Below are 16,371 nucleotides of genomic sequence, written 5' to 3' on the forward strand. Positions count from 1 at the left end.
TATGTACAGAAGTGCTGTGGGGTTGGGGAAAATATCAAATGCTCAGAGGTCACAGATCTAAGGGCATAGATGATGCAGAAGGGAGAGCAAGCCAGGGAAAAAAGGGCTTTATCGGGGAAGGCCTATTGGACACTCAGGCGGCAACAGGATTAAAAACTAGATTGTGTGGCTGAGGTGAGGGAGGCGTGGCTACCAGCCTGTTTTCATGAAGGAAAATGGAGATTGAGACTGTCAGCGCCTTACAGGCAGGGAATGTCACTGTTTGTTGTTGTATTGTACTTTCCCAAGCGCTTAGTACAGTGCTCTGCACACAGTAAGCGCTCAAATGCGATTGAATGAATGATAGAAAGCATGTATAGATGTCAACTTGTCAGTTCCAGTGAGGAGGAACACTTGGTGACCAAGGAAGCCTCGCCCTCCCATCCGACGCTGCAGGAGCTATCGTGGTTTAGTGGGGAAAAGCCTGGGCTTGTGAGTCAGAGGTCGTGGGTCCTAATCCTACTTGTCAGCTGTGTGACTTTGGGCAAGTCACTTAATGTCTCTGTGCCTCAATTACCTCATCTGAAAAACGGGGATTAAGACTGTGAGCCCCACGTGGGACAACCTGATCACCTTGTATCTCCCCTAGCGCTTAGAACAGTGCTTGGCATATAGTAAGCACTTAACAAATGCCAACATTATTATTATTATATCTGCCTTCCCAGCCTTTCTCCCTAGCCTTCAGGGGCTCACAGTCTAAGTAAGCTCATTGTGGGCAGGGAACATGTCTGTTTATTGTTATATTGCACTCTCCCAAGCGCTTAGGACACTGCTGTGCCCACAGTAAGCACTTAACAAATACAACTGAGTTATTTATATGGATTTTTTACTTGCATTTTTATTGTCAAATCATCCCAGTGCCTTACTACATTGATGTGCCCATTGTGGGGGCCTAATAAATGTTAGTGTTAAAAAATAAGACTAGCATTTCACCAGTAAGAGGAGATACTGCCCCCCAGAATACTCCTGGTAGGCTAACCAGGTCTATGAGGAGTAATATTTTTCCTGCTTGCATACTCATGTGAAGATTAAAATCAAGACAGGCCTATAAAGCCCTGGGTCAGGTCTTTTAAAGGCAATGTGCCCTGCTTAAATTACAACAGGTGAATGGGGAACACACTATTGCTAGAGCTGAACCAATGCCAACTCAGGAATTGGGTCAGGGGGTTTGGGGCAGCTAAGTGTATAAAAGGAAAAAAAAAAAAAAAGTAGGCAGAGGAAGAAAGTTTTTTTTGATTTGCGGGTCATGGTGGGGGGTAGTCTAAGTGCCAGTATGATGAATTTAGAGCTTAATGCAGGTCTCTCCATGCAGTAAGTGCTCAATAAATGCCACTGACTAACTGATTGAGCTGCCAAGGTTCTCTACACCAGAGAAGCATTTGGAGAAGGATGCATATGGATGAAAAGAGAAAGACCCAGCTTAAACCTGTGGGCAGATAAGTCACTTTGAAAGACCTGGGTGTCTAGTAGTTGTAGTATTTGTATATATTTTGAATGCAGAACACTGTAGTAAGTGCCATGGAAGAGTATAATAGTAGGGATTCTATTCCTTGAGGAACTCAAAATTCTAGGTCAGGGAAACAAAATGAATGATTTGTGTTCAGGGACTAGATTTGACTATTTCTTTGACCTTGTATTAAGTATAATCTTGTGTAGATCCAATTGCTATGATTTTGTTTTATACCTGAACTATCTTTAAGACTCCTTTTTCAAATCTCTCAAAGCAGAAAGCTTCTCTGTCTTGTGTTTCCAGACACTCATGTCTATTAGAACCACACTATGAGGGAAAGGTTAGGATTCAGAAAACTTCTTTAAGCACAGCTTACTTGCCATAGTGGAAAACAGCGTCAGCTGTGGCTTGTGTATATTATATATTCAATTCTGTTAGTGTAACCTGGCACATTCATTCTAATCCCCATCTGATCCTTGTTCTTCCTACTGCTCACACTCTTGTCTGCCTGTTTCTCCCCCTAGGTTGTGAGCTGTTTGGACAGTGTGTATGTCTCTTCCTTCTGTTGTACTTTTCCACACACTTAGTACAGTGCATCCTGGTCAATAATGGTCATTATTATTACTATTGGCTGAATCCTACACCAAAAATAAATCACAGGTTGGGGGTGGTGATTTTTCCTGAGTTCTATCACGTTGCTCTAGCTGGGAAACATTCCAAGGAGAGTGTGGAAGGCTGAGGATCTTGTGATAACTGTTCAGGTTTGGAGATATGCCTGGCTTGGTATGGGTGGGAGAAAGATTTGGGATAATGCAAGTGACTCTTTGGGGCTTAAGAGAAGGAAAATGCAGGGGCCTGTTAATTCTGTTGTATTTATTCTCCCAAACAGTACAATGCTCTGCCCTTAAGTGCTAAACAAATACCATCAATAGATACGATCTGAACTGCCCTGGCACTCACCAATGGGGAGAGGAAGCTGTCCCCACCTGCTGCTTGCCACAAAGCTAATAGTGCAGCAATATTTTAGCTTCTCTCTAAATTTGAGGCCAGTGACCAGTCCACGTGCTTCTAGAGAAAAATCTCGTTCAAAATTGGCAATTTAAGGTTCAAAGAGAACTTGTAAGTGCAGGTGAAAAGCCTAACAAGTCTCCAACCCTAGATCCTGTTTACCTCTGACTTCAGAAACACTCATCTGGTTGACTCAATTCTCTAAGACAACCCCTTTTTTAAAAAGTAACTGACTGCTTCTTTATGTAATTGAAAAGCTCTTTGGATAATTGAAGTGCTTTTTATAATCTCTCACATCTCATAACAACCTCATAGGGTAGAGATTGGCATGTGGGGGTAATCCCCTTTACAGGTGAAGAAACTGATAGAGAGGTGATGTGTTCAAGGTCACAGAATAGGTCAGCGATACTACCCAACTTCATCATCTCTGAGCCAGTATTCTTTCCAGTAGAGCATGCCAATGACTCCGAGTAAAGCTAGTCCTATGTTGTGAGACAAGCCTTATTGGCTACAAGTACTGAGGTGGGTGGACCTTGGCTTTGACTGGTTTACTTCAGGTTACAATCACAAGACCACAGTTGCTACTACTCTGTGAAGGCAAGTCTGGGATTCAAAATTCCTAATCGCAAACATGTCAGACTGGTGAAAATAGTGACGTGAAATCCATTTTGTTCAAATTAGTCAGTCCTCCGGACACGGCCGGAACTTTCCCTTTCTCCCACCTGAGTTAAAATCTGGCATTCTGGTAAAACAAAAGGAAGCAACAGACAGATGATCAAATCATGTTCTGACAAAACAGATCAGTCACTTTATTCCTCTGTACACAGAATATTCAAAAGCAAGAGATGTCAGGATGTCGTCCTCAACCATCCCTTCCACATCTTGTACACTTTCCTCGAACTGTAAATCATAGACTTCCCCACACCTGGAAGAGAAAAGAGGGGACCATAAAAGCTTCCAAAGATATGAAGTGAGGTCAGGGAAACTGGGCGCAAGTTCTTTTTCCCATTACTAGCAAAAGACAACTGGTGGAAAGTAATTTGACAATTAAGAAACCTTGGGTAAAGAGGATTCTGTTAAGGGAGCTGTAATCACAACAAGCTTTAATGAGTTTAAACTGCCTGAGTATATAAAAGCTCATTATTATGCAAGCTCAGGGCCAGGATAAATTGCCATAAAGATCAGGTCAATACTAGACTGGGAGACTTGGGGCTTGGTGTTTTCCTGGGTGCCTGAGTATATAAAAGCTCATTATCGTGCAAACTCAGGGCCAGGATAAACTGCCATAAAGATCAGGTCAATACTAGACTGGGAGACTTGGGGCTTGGTGTTTTCCTGGGTGCTGGCAGTCTTAGGAAAACAGCTGCTAAAATAACTTCAGAATGAAAGAGGTGTGACCTACACAAAAGAGGAAAAAAAATAAGTTCACACTGGCTGAAAAGCTGGTGATATAGCTGAGCAGGTCCAGAAAATCATGCCTAACTGCCTCCCTAGCCACCTGGATGTTTGCATGTTTTTTTTTAATGGCACTGTTCTAAGGACTAGGGTAGATACAAAGTAATCAGACTGGACATAGTCCATGTCCCACTTGGGGCTCACAAAATTTAGGCACAGAGAAGTGGCTTGCCCAGGGTCACACAGCAGACAAGTGGCAGAGTCAGGATTAGAACCTAGGTCCTTTTGACTCCCAAGCCTGTGCTCTATCCAGTAGCAGGGTACAGGTCTACCAACTCTGAAGTAGTATACTCTTCCAAGTACTTAATATAGTGCTCTGCACACAGTAAGTGCTCAATAATTACCAATGACTGGCTTCATCCTTTTGCTCCTCCCCTCCTCCCCACTCCCCCTCCACCTTACCAGGTTCTCATACCTGCTATTTAGGTAGCTGCTTCAGTGTAGGGCATAACTGACAAAGAAACTTGCTTCTATAGAATCTGTCACCCTAGTAATAATAATAATGGTACTTGTTAAGTGCTTACTATGTGCCAAGCATTGTTCTAAGCATTAGTGTAAATAGAAGTTAATCAGCCTGGACACAGTCCCTTGTCCCACATAGGGCTCACTGTGTAAATAGGAGGATGAACAGGTATTGAATTCCCATTTTACAGATGAGGTAACTGAGGGCACAGAAGTGAAGTGACTTGCCCAAGGTCACACAGCAGACCCATGGCAGAGCCAGGATTAGAACCCAAGTCTTCTGGCTCCCAGGCAGGTGCTCCTTCCACTAGGCCATGCTCCTTCTCTACATCCTCTCAAAAGGGGATGAATTTGGACTTCAGGTGGCTAGCCTCTGCCAAAGCACCTTCTGAAATACTGCTTGCAGAACATATTCAAAAGGATTCAGTCGCAAGCTTTGTTGCAAGGACTGAAAGCAGGAGGCTGGGGCATATGTCCACCTTGGAGGGAATTTATACAGGGATGGTTTTAGGACAGTTTAGACCTGTTCTATCTCCACTTCTTCCTTATCTTTGAGAAGCAGCGTGGCCCAGTGAATAGATTTCAAGCTTGAGAGTCGGAAGGACTGGGGTTTTAATCCCAGCTCTGCCACGTGTCTGCTGTGTGGTCTTAGGCAAGTCACAGTTACCTCATCTGTAAAATGGAGATTAAGACTGTGAGCCCCTTGTGGGACATGGACTGTGTCCAACTTGATTACCCTGTATCTACCCCAGAGCTCAGAACAGCATCTGACACATGGTAAGCACTTAACAAGTACTATTTTAAAAAAAGGCTCAAAAATGAAATCCATGGGTGGTAAACTAGGAGTTGGAAATCCAAAAAGACAGCAAATCAAGGGAACAACTCTACAAGAGATTTAAAAACTCTTCTCCCAAACTAACAAAAATAACGTCACTCAGAAACACCCGAACTGGTATATCGGGGAGGGAAATCACACATGACTCCTCTATGTACTGGAAGAGTGTCCAGGGAAATAGGGTGAAAGTCCTGTCCCCTACAGTCTGGAAATAAAAAAAGCAGCCTGTTGCAGAGAATAATTCTGAATTTGTGGCAGGTGGGTAATCATCCCTTCAGATTCGGGATAGACCCTTAGTGCTCCATAAATCTGGGGAGCATGGACAGTAAGGTTAACATGATAGACCCATTTATTTGACAAATATATTGGAGGTTTTTCATCCTAGTGAACCACCAAAAGTTGAATGCATTTTTTTGACTTCCAAAAAGAGTTAGCTAGCTCTCCTCTGAAAGTACGCCCTTGAAGTACAGGAGTTTTGAAGGGCTGAAAACCCTAATTTGGAGGTGCTTAAATGACAACGTTTATAGATATAGATGAGGAAAAGACCATTTTTAGTGCCTTTGAAGATATGAATCCAGGTACTTATTATTAACAAAATTCCAAAAACTATGGAGGCTTAAAATCTGGCCTGCATTAAAAATATCACCAAAACAGGAGGTCCATCAGGAATAAAATGACTTCATCAACACCCAGATGTATTTTCTGCACACCCATGAGCTGTCAAACCAAAATAGGCTTAAACTCTTACCAGCTGTGAGGATTCCTTTGGCACTCTGCATTATGCTAGAGAGGCGCACAATTCCTGAAAGACCTGTACACAGCCCAGAAAAGGATACAAGGACCAGATATTAGTCATTTGGGCACTTAGAACACAAAACAATAACTACAATTTAGCCAGTTACTTTAATAAGCCAGTTGATTACCTAGACAAGAGCTATTTCTATTCAGTTATGAAGACAGAAATTCTGCTCTCTTTACAATTGACACACAAGCCCTGCAAGGGTGAAATATGGATGAAGAGAAAGGAGCCTAGCAGAATGTGGGTGGACACAGAATGACGTTGAGAAGGCAGCTGTCATTGAGGATTTTTTTTTTTCTGACTCTGCGATGGTGCCAAAGCATGGAAAAAAGATCATACAATACTGGAAAGCTAAAATAGCAAAAATCTACTTCTCTCATTGAGTGGGTGACATGTCAGTTTAGAATGAACACCATGGTCTTCCCCCACCATCCTGAATGAAAGAGACCTCCCGGAGGCACCTGATAATCCAAAGACACCCCCTGGAGAAGCAGCATAGCCTAGTGGCAAGAGCGCGGGTTTGGAAGTCAGAGGACGTGAGTTCTAATCCCAGCTCTGCAAGATCCGCCCTTTCCTCTCCATCCAAACCGCTACCCTGCTCGTTCAAGCTCTCATCCTATCCCGTCTGGACTATTGTATCAGCCTCCTCTCCGATCTCCCATCCTTGTGTCTCTCCCCACTTCAATCCATACTTCACGCCGCTGCCCGGATTGTCTTTGTCCAGAAATGCTCTGGGCATGTTACTCCCCTCCTCAAAAATCTCCAGTGGCTACCAATCAATCTGAGCATCAGGCAGAAACTCCTCACCCTGGGCTTCAAGGCTGTCCATCACCTCACCCCCTCCTACCTCACCTCCCTTCTCTCCTTCTCCAGCCCAACCCACACCCTCCGCTCCTCTGCCGCTAATCTCCTCACCGTGCCTCGTTCTCGTCTGTCCCGCCGTTGACCCCTGGCCCACATCATCCCCCTGGCCTGGAATGCCCTCTCTCTGCCCATCCGCCAAGCTAGCTCTCTTCCTCCCTTGAAGGCCCTACTGAGAGCTCACCTCCTCCAGGAGGCCTTCCCAGACTGAGCCCCCTCCTTCCTTCCCCCTCGTCCCCCTCTCCATCCCCCCCATCTTACCCCCTTCCCTTCCCCACAGCACCTGTATATATGTATATATGTTTGTACATATTTATTACTCTATTTTACTTGTACATATCTATTCTATTTATTTTATTTTGTTAATATATTTGGTTTTGTTCTCTGTCTCCCTCTTCTAGACTGTGAGCCCACTGTTGGGTAGGGACCGTCTCTATATGTTGCCAACTTGTACTTCCCAAGCGCTTAGTACAGTGCTCTGCACACAGTAAGCACTCAATAAATACGATTGATTGATCAGTTGCGTGATTTTGGGCAAGTAATTTAACTTCTCTATGCCTGTTACCTCATCTGTAAAGCAGGGATTAAGACTGTGAGCCCCATGTGGGACAACCTGATTACCTTGTATCTATCCCAGTGCTTAGCACATAGTAAGTGCTTAACAGAAAGCACTATTATTATTTATTATTATTATGGAGAAGCACCCATTGGCTGTTGGTAACATGCTTGGTGGAGGAATCTGTGCTTTGATAAGGCCTCGCTAGCATTTTCCTGGAGCTGCTCGTAGGTGTCAGCACTTTAGAAGCTTGCCGCTGTGCCACCCAGATAGTTCGGGTGCCACTTTATGCTACGTTGGCTCTCCTGCCCATGAGTGTTGGGATCACTTAATAGATGGTCAATATGGCACTGGCCCCCCTCAGAGCTTCAGGAATATGTAAAGCTGTTGAATAATGCTACAAATCCACTGCTCTCCAATAATAATAACTGTATTTAAGTGCTTGCTTATGTGCCAAGCGCTGGAGTAGATACAAGATCATCAGGTCCCACGTGGGGTTCGCAGTCTAAGTAGGAGGAAGAACAGATATTAAATCCTCAATTTGCAGATGAGGGAACTGACACCCAGAAGCAAGGTGATTTGCCCAAGGTCATACAGCAGCTAAGTGATGAAGCTGGGATTAGAACCCAGGTCCTCTGACTCCCCCTGCTCTTTCCACTAAGCCACGCTGCTTCTCCCTTTCTGTAAAAGTCCTTCTGGAGTAGATATTGAAGAACTCCATAACTTAGGCAGGCCTGGAATTTCATTCATTCATTCAATCGTATTTATTGAGCGCTTACTGTGTGCAGAGCACTGTACTAAATGCTTGGGAAGTACAAGTTGGAATTGCAACAGAGCTTTAGGCAGTACCACGGCCCAGCGGGCAACTTGGCCGCCTATCGGATACTAGAAAAGTTCAGCAGTATCTGCTGCTGATCGGATCTGAGAGATTCTGTTCCCCAGCCACAGACTGCACAGGCTGCCCTTGCCATCCATCTTACAGTGTGTGCCACCGGACATGGGCATCAGGTAAGAAGTGGGAATGGTTCAGGATAACCCATCGCTACTGCTGCTAAACCAAGTGAAGTGCACGTTCCATTGACCGCGGTTTACACCTTTTCCTCTTTTCTCCCAAGCCTAGAGTCCTATGCGACGGAGGCAGTCATGGACTCATCTCTTGCTGAGGGAGAGACAGCAGTGCCATTTAATAATAATAATGATGATGATAATAATAATAATAATGGTATTTAAGTGCTTACTATGTGCCAAGCACTGGGGTAGATACAAGGTAATCAGGTTGTCCCTCATGGAGCCCACAGTCTTAATCCCTATTTTCCAGATGAGGTAACAGGCACAGAGAAGTTAAGTGACTTGCCCAAAGTCACACAGCTGACAAGTGGTGGAGCTGGGATTTCCCAGCACCCTCGGTGTCTGAGGCTCACCCTGGATAATGGCAAGGTGCCCAACTATATTTTCATGGGCAAGAGATTCACTGTCCATGACAGTCCTGGATACAATCTCACCACCAGCGGTGTTGTCTTCAAGTCATAGGAAGGTTGGTCGACTGCTCCAAACTGAACCGGCTGAGTGTTTTTTTAATTTTAATTTTTATACCATGAATGGGGGAACAGAGCTGGGGCTAGTGTTCTGCTTCCCAGATTTGCTGACCTTTTCACCTCAGGGGCTGCATCACCCTATCAGCTTGTGCTGTGCATGCAGAGTGGTGGAAAGAAGGAGGGTGAGTCTTCCCGGCCACCCGCAGCCCAAGTTAACCTTCATCTCTGGGGCCCTGGCTCCCCAAACCAGGAATTGGGAATAGGTGATGTGGCCTCAGAGGGAGAAATCAGCCTAGAGGGAAACCCACACCCCCTTATAGAGGTGAGTCAGGAGAAGAGGGATGATTCTGGAAGTCCATTGCTTACCAGGACCAGGTACGATTGATTGATTGATTGATTGAGTGAATGAGTTTTCCAAAGGAATCCAGAAATGGGCCTTGAGGGACTCCCTCAGTAGAGTGGGAGGCAGAGGAGGAGCCTGCAAAAAGAGGCTCTGCACTTATCCTAGTCTTTCTTGACTACTGCATCAGCCTCCTTACTGACCTCCCTGCTTCCTGTCCCTTTCCACTCCATAATTCACTCTGCTGCCTGGATTATGTTTCTACAAAAATTTCAGTCTATGTTCCCCGCACCTCCAGTGATGGCTCATCCACCTCTGCCTCAAACAGAAACTCTTCACCATTGACTTTAAAGCACTCAATCACCTTCCTCCTCCAATATTACCTCGCTGAATTCCTACTATAACCCCGCACGCTCACTTCCCTCCTCCTCTAAGCCAACCTACACTTTTGAGTGGAGACAGATTCTCCCAAGTGTTTAATATAGTACCCCGCTCCCAGTAGGTTAGTGAGCACCTGTCAGCACTGTACTAAGCATTTAGGAGAGTACAATAGTTGATAAACAAGATCCCTCCCCTCAAAGAGCTTACAACCTAACAACAAATGTTACTGACCGCTGGCCTTGTACCGTCATCGCTGATGTAATAACTTCCAAAACATACCCTGTTGCACCATCATGCCACAATCAGGATCCTGAGCGACTTGTAATAGGGTTTCTTCCACATCTCGGTTCTTTCCAGGAGGGTCCACGATATAAGTTATTTGCTGTTGCAGGGTCTTTGGCAAAGTCATTAGCTGAGTGAACTGACCTTCTGGACTTTTATCTAACTGAATAAAAGAAAAAAAATGCTTTTGAAGATAGTCAATGCCTTTAGAATGGTTTAAGCTTAAACACATACCCAGACTTCCTCTTGGACTAAACAGATGCAGATGGGTTTGGGGATAGTCTGATCCTATAATAAAGACCCATTCTGTTTTCTCTCTGTAGAAGAAGACTAGTTCCTTTTATAAGGCCAAATTGTTGGTGTTTTAGAACTAAAGAATTAAAACTTATTACATTATCTACTGGAAAAAAGCACTACATATCATCATCTGTATCTCGAGCATCTATTGCTTCAGAGCACTCTACTAGGCATTTAGAACATGTTGACAAAATGAGGTAATTTATCCCAATAATTCAAGCCTATATGGAAACAGTACAATTTGGGCTCAAAAAGGCTGTATGCATTTGTGTAGCGTCGGACACATGTAAGTATGGCAGTGTGAGTTTTCCTTAATGTGGGGTTCTAAAAGAGCACAACTCCCACACTACAGGATAACTGGATAGAATTGATTTTTTATAAGTGGCTTTGCCATTATAGCAATGCCCTGGGAGGAAGAAATATATTTCCAACTTGCATTTGGAGACATTCAGTTGAAGGACAAGTAAACGAAATGATTAGAATCCTGTGAATCAAGAAATTACTAAAGCATGTTTTCTTTAATAACTAGCACAGTCATTAAGCACTAATACGTGCTAAAGGCAAGGGTAGACGCAAAGTGATCAGATTGGGCAGAGTACCTGTCGCACAAGGGGATGACACTCTGTCATATCCCCATTTTACAGATGAGGAACCGGGTCCCAGTGAGGCTGTGACTTGCCCAAGGTCATATAGCAGGGCAGTGGCAAAGAATTCAGGTCTCATAACTTCCAGTCCTGGGCTCTTTCCACTAGGCCATGCTGTCCTGTTAGAGCACCTTCAAGGGCCAAACAAGCATCCAGCTAATTCGCTATGCCTCCTTGACGCTGCCACATTTGGAGCTATCACTTCTATGATGCAGTCTGGGTAAACAGTCCGTTGGCCAATGCCAAACATCACATCGCTGCTACCGCTAAAAACGGGATGCCGCCCTTGCTTTGGGGCCTCACCTCTTTCAGCAGTCACTTCCACATCTCCTCAAACATTAGGGAAAGGGGAATATTAGCACATGCCAGAACTCATTTCACTACCAGTTTTCACAAGACCCGCTAAGGGCAATTTCTAGATGCACCCTGACCTAGAGCTCAAGAAGTAGCATGGCCTAGCGGACAGAGCACGGGCCCAGAAGTCAGAAGGTCCTGGGTTCTAATCCTGGCTCTGCCACATATGTGCTGTGTGACCTTGGGCAAGTCACAACTTCTCTGTGCCGAAGTTATCTCTTCTGTTGGACTGTGTCCAACCTGATTAGCTTGTATCTACCCAGCACTTAGTAGAATGCCTGGCACCTGGTAAGTGCCAGACAGGTAGCATAAAAAAAGGTGGCATATGTTGGATAGTGGTGAAGGATGCCAGGACACTGGTATGGCTTCTAGTTCTGTTCTCTTACCCTGAGGTAACAGCAGGGCAGTAATGGGTGGAAGAGCAGAGGAGGAGGCCTATCTCAAGATAAGAATTTGTAGAACTAGAAAGTCATTTTGACAAATCCACATGAGGCAAGTATTGTAGAGTATAATACAATAAAGACAGAAACAATCCCTGCCCACAAAGAGCTTACAGACTAGAGTGGGAGATGGACATTAAAATAAATTACAGATGTGGGGAAATGTCAGGGCATAAGGATCTGTACCTAAGTGCTGCGGGGCTGAGGGTGGGATGGAGATCAAGTGCAGAGGCAATGCAAGAGGGAGTAGGGAGCATGAAGGATTAGTCGCAGAAGGCCTCTCGGAGAAGTTGGGACTTTAGTAGGGCTTTGAAGGTGGGGAGAATGGTCGGTTAGATCATCATCAATCGTATTTATTGAGCGCTTACTATGTGCAGAGCACTGTACTAAGCGCTTGGGAAGTACAAATTGGCAACATATAGAGACAGTCCCTACCCAACAGTGGGCTCACAGTCTAAAAGATACAAAAGGGGGAGGGAGTTCCCAGCCAGAAGGAGTACGTACGTGGGTGAGGGACTAGCAGCAAGACAGATGAGATCAAGGCCTAGCATTAGAGGAGCAAAGTGTGACAGCTGGGTTGTAGAAGATTAGTGAATTTAGGGAGGAGGGGGAAAGCCAACTGCCTTAAAACTGATGGTAAGGAGCTCCTGTTTTATGTGGAAGTGGATGGGTAAACACTGGAGGTTCTTGAGGAGTGGGAAGATATGGGCTGAATGGTGCCCTTTTTTTGTTTTGTTGTGTTTTAAATAAAAATGATCTGGGCAACATAGTGAAGCATGACCTGGAATGGGCAGAGACATGGCGGGGAGGTCAACGAGGAGGCTGATGCAGTAGTCAAGGTGAGATATGATGTGTGCTTGGATTGGCATGGTAGCAGTTTGGATGGAGAGAAAAGGGCAGACTTTGGCAATGTTGTGAAGGTTGACACTGCATACGTGGGGTAAGAGAGATGAGTTGAAGATTATGCCACGGTTCCACGGTTATGGGCTTGTGAGATGGATGACGGTGGTGTCATCTACAGTGATGGGACAGTCCGAGGAGGAGAGGATTTGGGTGGGAAGATGAGGATCGATCATATTGAACACTTACTGTGTGCAGAGCACTGTACTAAGCACTTGGGAGAGTACAATATAAGAGCTGGTAGACACATTCCCTGCCCACAACAAGCTTCCAGTCTAGATGGGGATACAGACATTAATATAAATAATAAATTACAGATATGTACATAAGTGCTGTGGGTCTGAGAGAGTGGTGACTAAAGGGTGCAAATCCAAGTGCAAGGGTGATGCAGAAGGGAGTGGGAGAAAAGGAAATGGAGACTTAGTTGGGGAAGGCCTCTTGGAGGAGATGTAATTTTAATAGGGATTTGAAGGTGGGGAGAGTGATCGTTGAATGGAGATGTAGACAGGAGCTCCAGACCAGAGGCAGGACATGGGCAAGGAGTTGCGGCGAGATTGGTGAGACGGAGGTACAGTGAGTAGGCTGATGTTAGAGGAGCAAAGTGTGCGGTTTGGGTTGTAGGTCCAAGGCCCTGCTGAGAGCTCACCTCCTCCAGGAGGCCTTCCCAGACTGAGCCCCCTCCTTTCTCTCCCCCTCCTACCCCTCTGCATCCCCCCGCCTTACCTCCTTACCTTCCCCACAGCACCTGTATATATGTATATATGTTTGTACGTATTTATTACTCTATTTATTTTACTTGTACATATCTATTCTATTTATTGTACTTTGTTAATATGTTTTGTTTTGTTCTCTGTGTCCCCCCTTCTAGACTGTGAGCCCACTGTTGGGTAGGGACCATCTCTATATGTTGCCAACTAGTACTTCCCAAGCGCTTAGTACAGTGCTCTGCACACAGTGAGCGCTCAATAAATATGATTGATAGTACGAAATCATGGAGGTAAAGGTAAAAGGGGGCAAGGTGATGGAGGAGTTCTGTTTTGGAAATGTAAAGTTTGAGGTGATAGCGGGACAGCCAAGTAGAGCTATCCTGAAGGCAGGAGGAATTACAAGACTGCAGAGAAGGGGAGAGGTGGATTTGGGAATCATCTGTGTAATGAGCAAATGAGTTCTCCAAGGGAGTGGGTGTAGATGGAGAATAGAAGGGGACCCCCCACCCCGACTCCCATAGCTAGAGGGTGAGAGGCAGAGGAGGAGCCTGTGAAAGAGGCTGAGAAGGGGCAGTCAGAGAGATAGGAGAACCAGGAGAAGGCAGTGTCTGTAAAGCCAAGTGGGTTTCCTGGGGAAGGGGGTGGTCCCCAGTGTCGAAGGCAGCTGAGAGATCAAGGAGGACTAGGATGGAGTAGAGTCTGTCAAATCTGGCAAGAAGGAAGGCCCTCGGTGACCTTAGAGAAGGCAGTTTCTGTGGGGTGAAGGGGGGGGAAGCCAGATTGGAAGAGGTCAAGGACAGAACTGGAGGAGAGGAAGTGGAGGCGGCAGGTGTAGACACCTCACTCAAGGAGTCTGGAGAGGAATGACAGGAGGGAATTGTGGCTATTACTGGATTATTTTTATTACTATTATTGTTTTTTTTAAAAAATTACTATTTGTGAGGGGAGAGCTGGCAGGTTAAAAAAAATGCTAGTGAAATTTTTTTTAATGGCTTTCAAGGCACTTTCCAGGCACTGGCCCAACACAACGATTAATCATGTCCCAGGATATTTTGGGGACATGCAACCATCATTAGCCTGGCATGCAATTAATCTTAACAAAGTGTATTCTACGAGTTGGCTGTAAAGCTGGCCTCTCATAGCAAGCATGTGTTTTTAACTTTCCAAGGAAGTGAGTTTTAACTACATGTGGAATGAGAGAGAGAACTGGGAAGGGAAAGAGATTTGGCCAGCAGGCCAACTAAGCCCCAACTTGGACCAGTCAAATCTTCTATTCCAATTGTCGGCATTTTCTAGGGTTATGCAACTAAAGGGAAACCCTTTTTTCTGAGAATTGAGCACCTTCCTGATAATTCAAGGGAAGGCTATTTTTTTTTTTTTTTTGGCCTGAATTTGGGGGACTGGCTATTAGGACAGCTCCAAGTTCACCTGGGTAATTAGCACTGTTCTGTCTTTGGTTTGGGGAGCAAAGCTGTAATAAAATAATAGGCAGATAGGAACGAGGTACCTCCTGATGAAGTCAAACTCATTTCCTTATGTCTGTTTACCTCTAGCTTGCCTTGGTGAAGTTTATACACCACTTGGGGGTTCTCCTGCAGGATATTACTGTAGAGCTCTCGAAAGTGAGCTATGTTGGGTTTTACAATATTCTGCACCTTTGCTTTTTCCTCTCCAAACACCATCCGGAAGTCACCTGGTCAGAACAGAAACAAGGTCAAACAGTCTCTCACTCAGAATCGACAACCTAAGAAGCGCTCTGGAATTTTCAGATGAGGGTAGTGCTTACAAGCTCCCCACACCAAACCTCGGTTTATCTGATGGATATCTGTCGTCAGGGTTACTTGTCAGGCAGGCAAAGGGAGGAGTGGTGAGGGAGAGGCAGGAAGAAACAGGAGACTGCTTATAAGAGCCCAATCTGGCAGCCCTAAGCCTTTTCCTTCTACATAAGAATGGCTTCAGGACCAATAAGAGGCTGCCACAATAGGGTCTTCCCCACTCGGGAGGAGATACCCTTATAAAGCCACGGTTTACATATGAAAGATCAGTGCTCTCCCCATCTTCCAAGCCATACTGTAATCATCTCTCCTCCAGGAAGCCTTCCCTGACTAACCTCTCATTTAATAATATGGTGGCATTTATTAAGCGCTTACTATGTGCAAAGAACTGTTCTAAACGCTGGGGAGGTTACAAGGCGATCGGGTTGTCCCACGGGGGGCTCACAGTTTTAATCCCCATTTTACAGATGAGGTAACTGAGGCCCAGAGAAGTTGAGTGACTTGCCCAAAGTCACACAGCTGACAATTGGCAGAGTCGGGATTTGAACCCATGACCTCTGACTCCAAAGCCCGGGCTCTTTCCACTGAGCCACCCTGCTTCTCATTTCCCTACCCTATTTTCCCCTCTCTTCTGCCTCACCGGTGCCACTTAATCTCAACCCCTAAGCACTTGGGCACTCACCCCCCCAGCCCCCAACATGTACATATCCTTATACTTGATCGCTTCCCTTACCTGTAATTTAATAATAATGATGGTATTTGTTAAGGGCTTACTATGTGCCAACCACTGTTCTAAGCACTGGGGTTCTAAGCACTGGTACCTTCTAAGATACAAGGTACTGGGGTAGATTTAATATCTGCCTCCAGCTAGAATGTAAGCTACTTGAGGGCAGGGATCATGTCTACCAACCTTGTACTCTCCCAAGAGAAGTAGCGTGGCTCAGTGGAAAGAGCCCGGGCTTTGGAGTCAGAGGTCATGGGTTCAAATCTCGACTCTGCCAATTGCCAGCTGCGTGACTTTGGACAAGTCACTTCACTTCTCTGGGCCTCAGTTTCCTCATCTGTAAAATGGGGATGAAGACACTGAGCCCCCCAGTGGGGCAACGTGATCACCCTGTAACCTCCCCAGCGCTTAGAACAGTGCTTTGCACATAGTAAGCGCTTAATAAATGCTTTTAAAAAAACAGCTTAGTACAGTTCTTTGCATGAAGTGCTCAATAAATATCACTGATTGAATAGGCATTTTACCAA

General features: G+C 45.2%; 1 protein-coding gene across 3 annotated transcripts in view; it reads right to left on the reverse strand.

Annotated features, from left to right (window-relative positions):
- Positions 1 to 3,267: 3,267 nt before the first annotated feature.
- TAMM41 (TAM41 mitochondrial translocator assembly and maintenance homolog) overlaps positions 3,268 to 16,371 on the reverse strand; it is a 44,517-nt gene continuing 31,413 nt past the window's right edge. The window contains exons 5-9 of one of the 3 annotated variants that reach the window (XR_005447744.1): positions 14,893 to 15,038; positions 10,001 to 10,166; positions 5,998 to 6,060; positions 4,368 to 4,439; positions 3,268 to 3,422 (exon numbers count right to left, since the gene is read on the reverse strand). Coding sequence is in view for 2 of the 3 variants with exons in the window: in XM_038740712.1 (XP_038596640.1) it covers positions 3,346 to 3,422; positions 5,998 to 6,060; positions 10,001 to 10,166; positions 14,893 to 15,038 (452 nt within the window). In the remaining variant the exon portion in view is untranslated. The remainder of the gene's footprint in view (positions 3,423 to 4,367; positions 4,440 to 5,997; positions 6,061 to 10,000; positions 10,167 to 14,892; positions 15,039 to 16,371) is intronic. The other 2 variants (XM_038740712.1, XM_038740713.1) reach the window with 2 other exon arrangements.

This window comes from Tachyglossus aculeatus, chromosome X1 (genome assembly GCF_015852505.1).
Source record: "Tachyglossus aculeatus isolate mTacAcu1 chromosome X1, mTacAcu1.pri, whole genome shotgun sequence".
NCBI classification, from domain to species: Eukaryota; Metazoa; Chordata; class Mammalia; order Monotremata; family Tachyglossidae; genus Tachyglossus; species Tachyglossus aculeatus.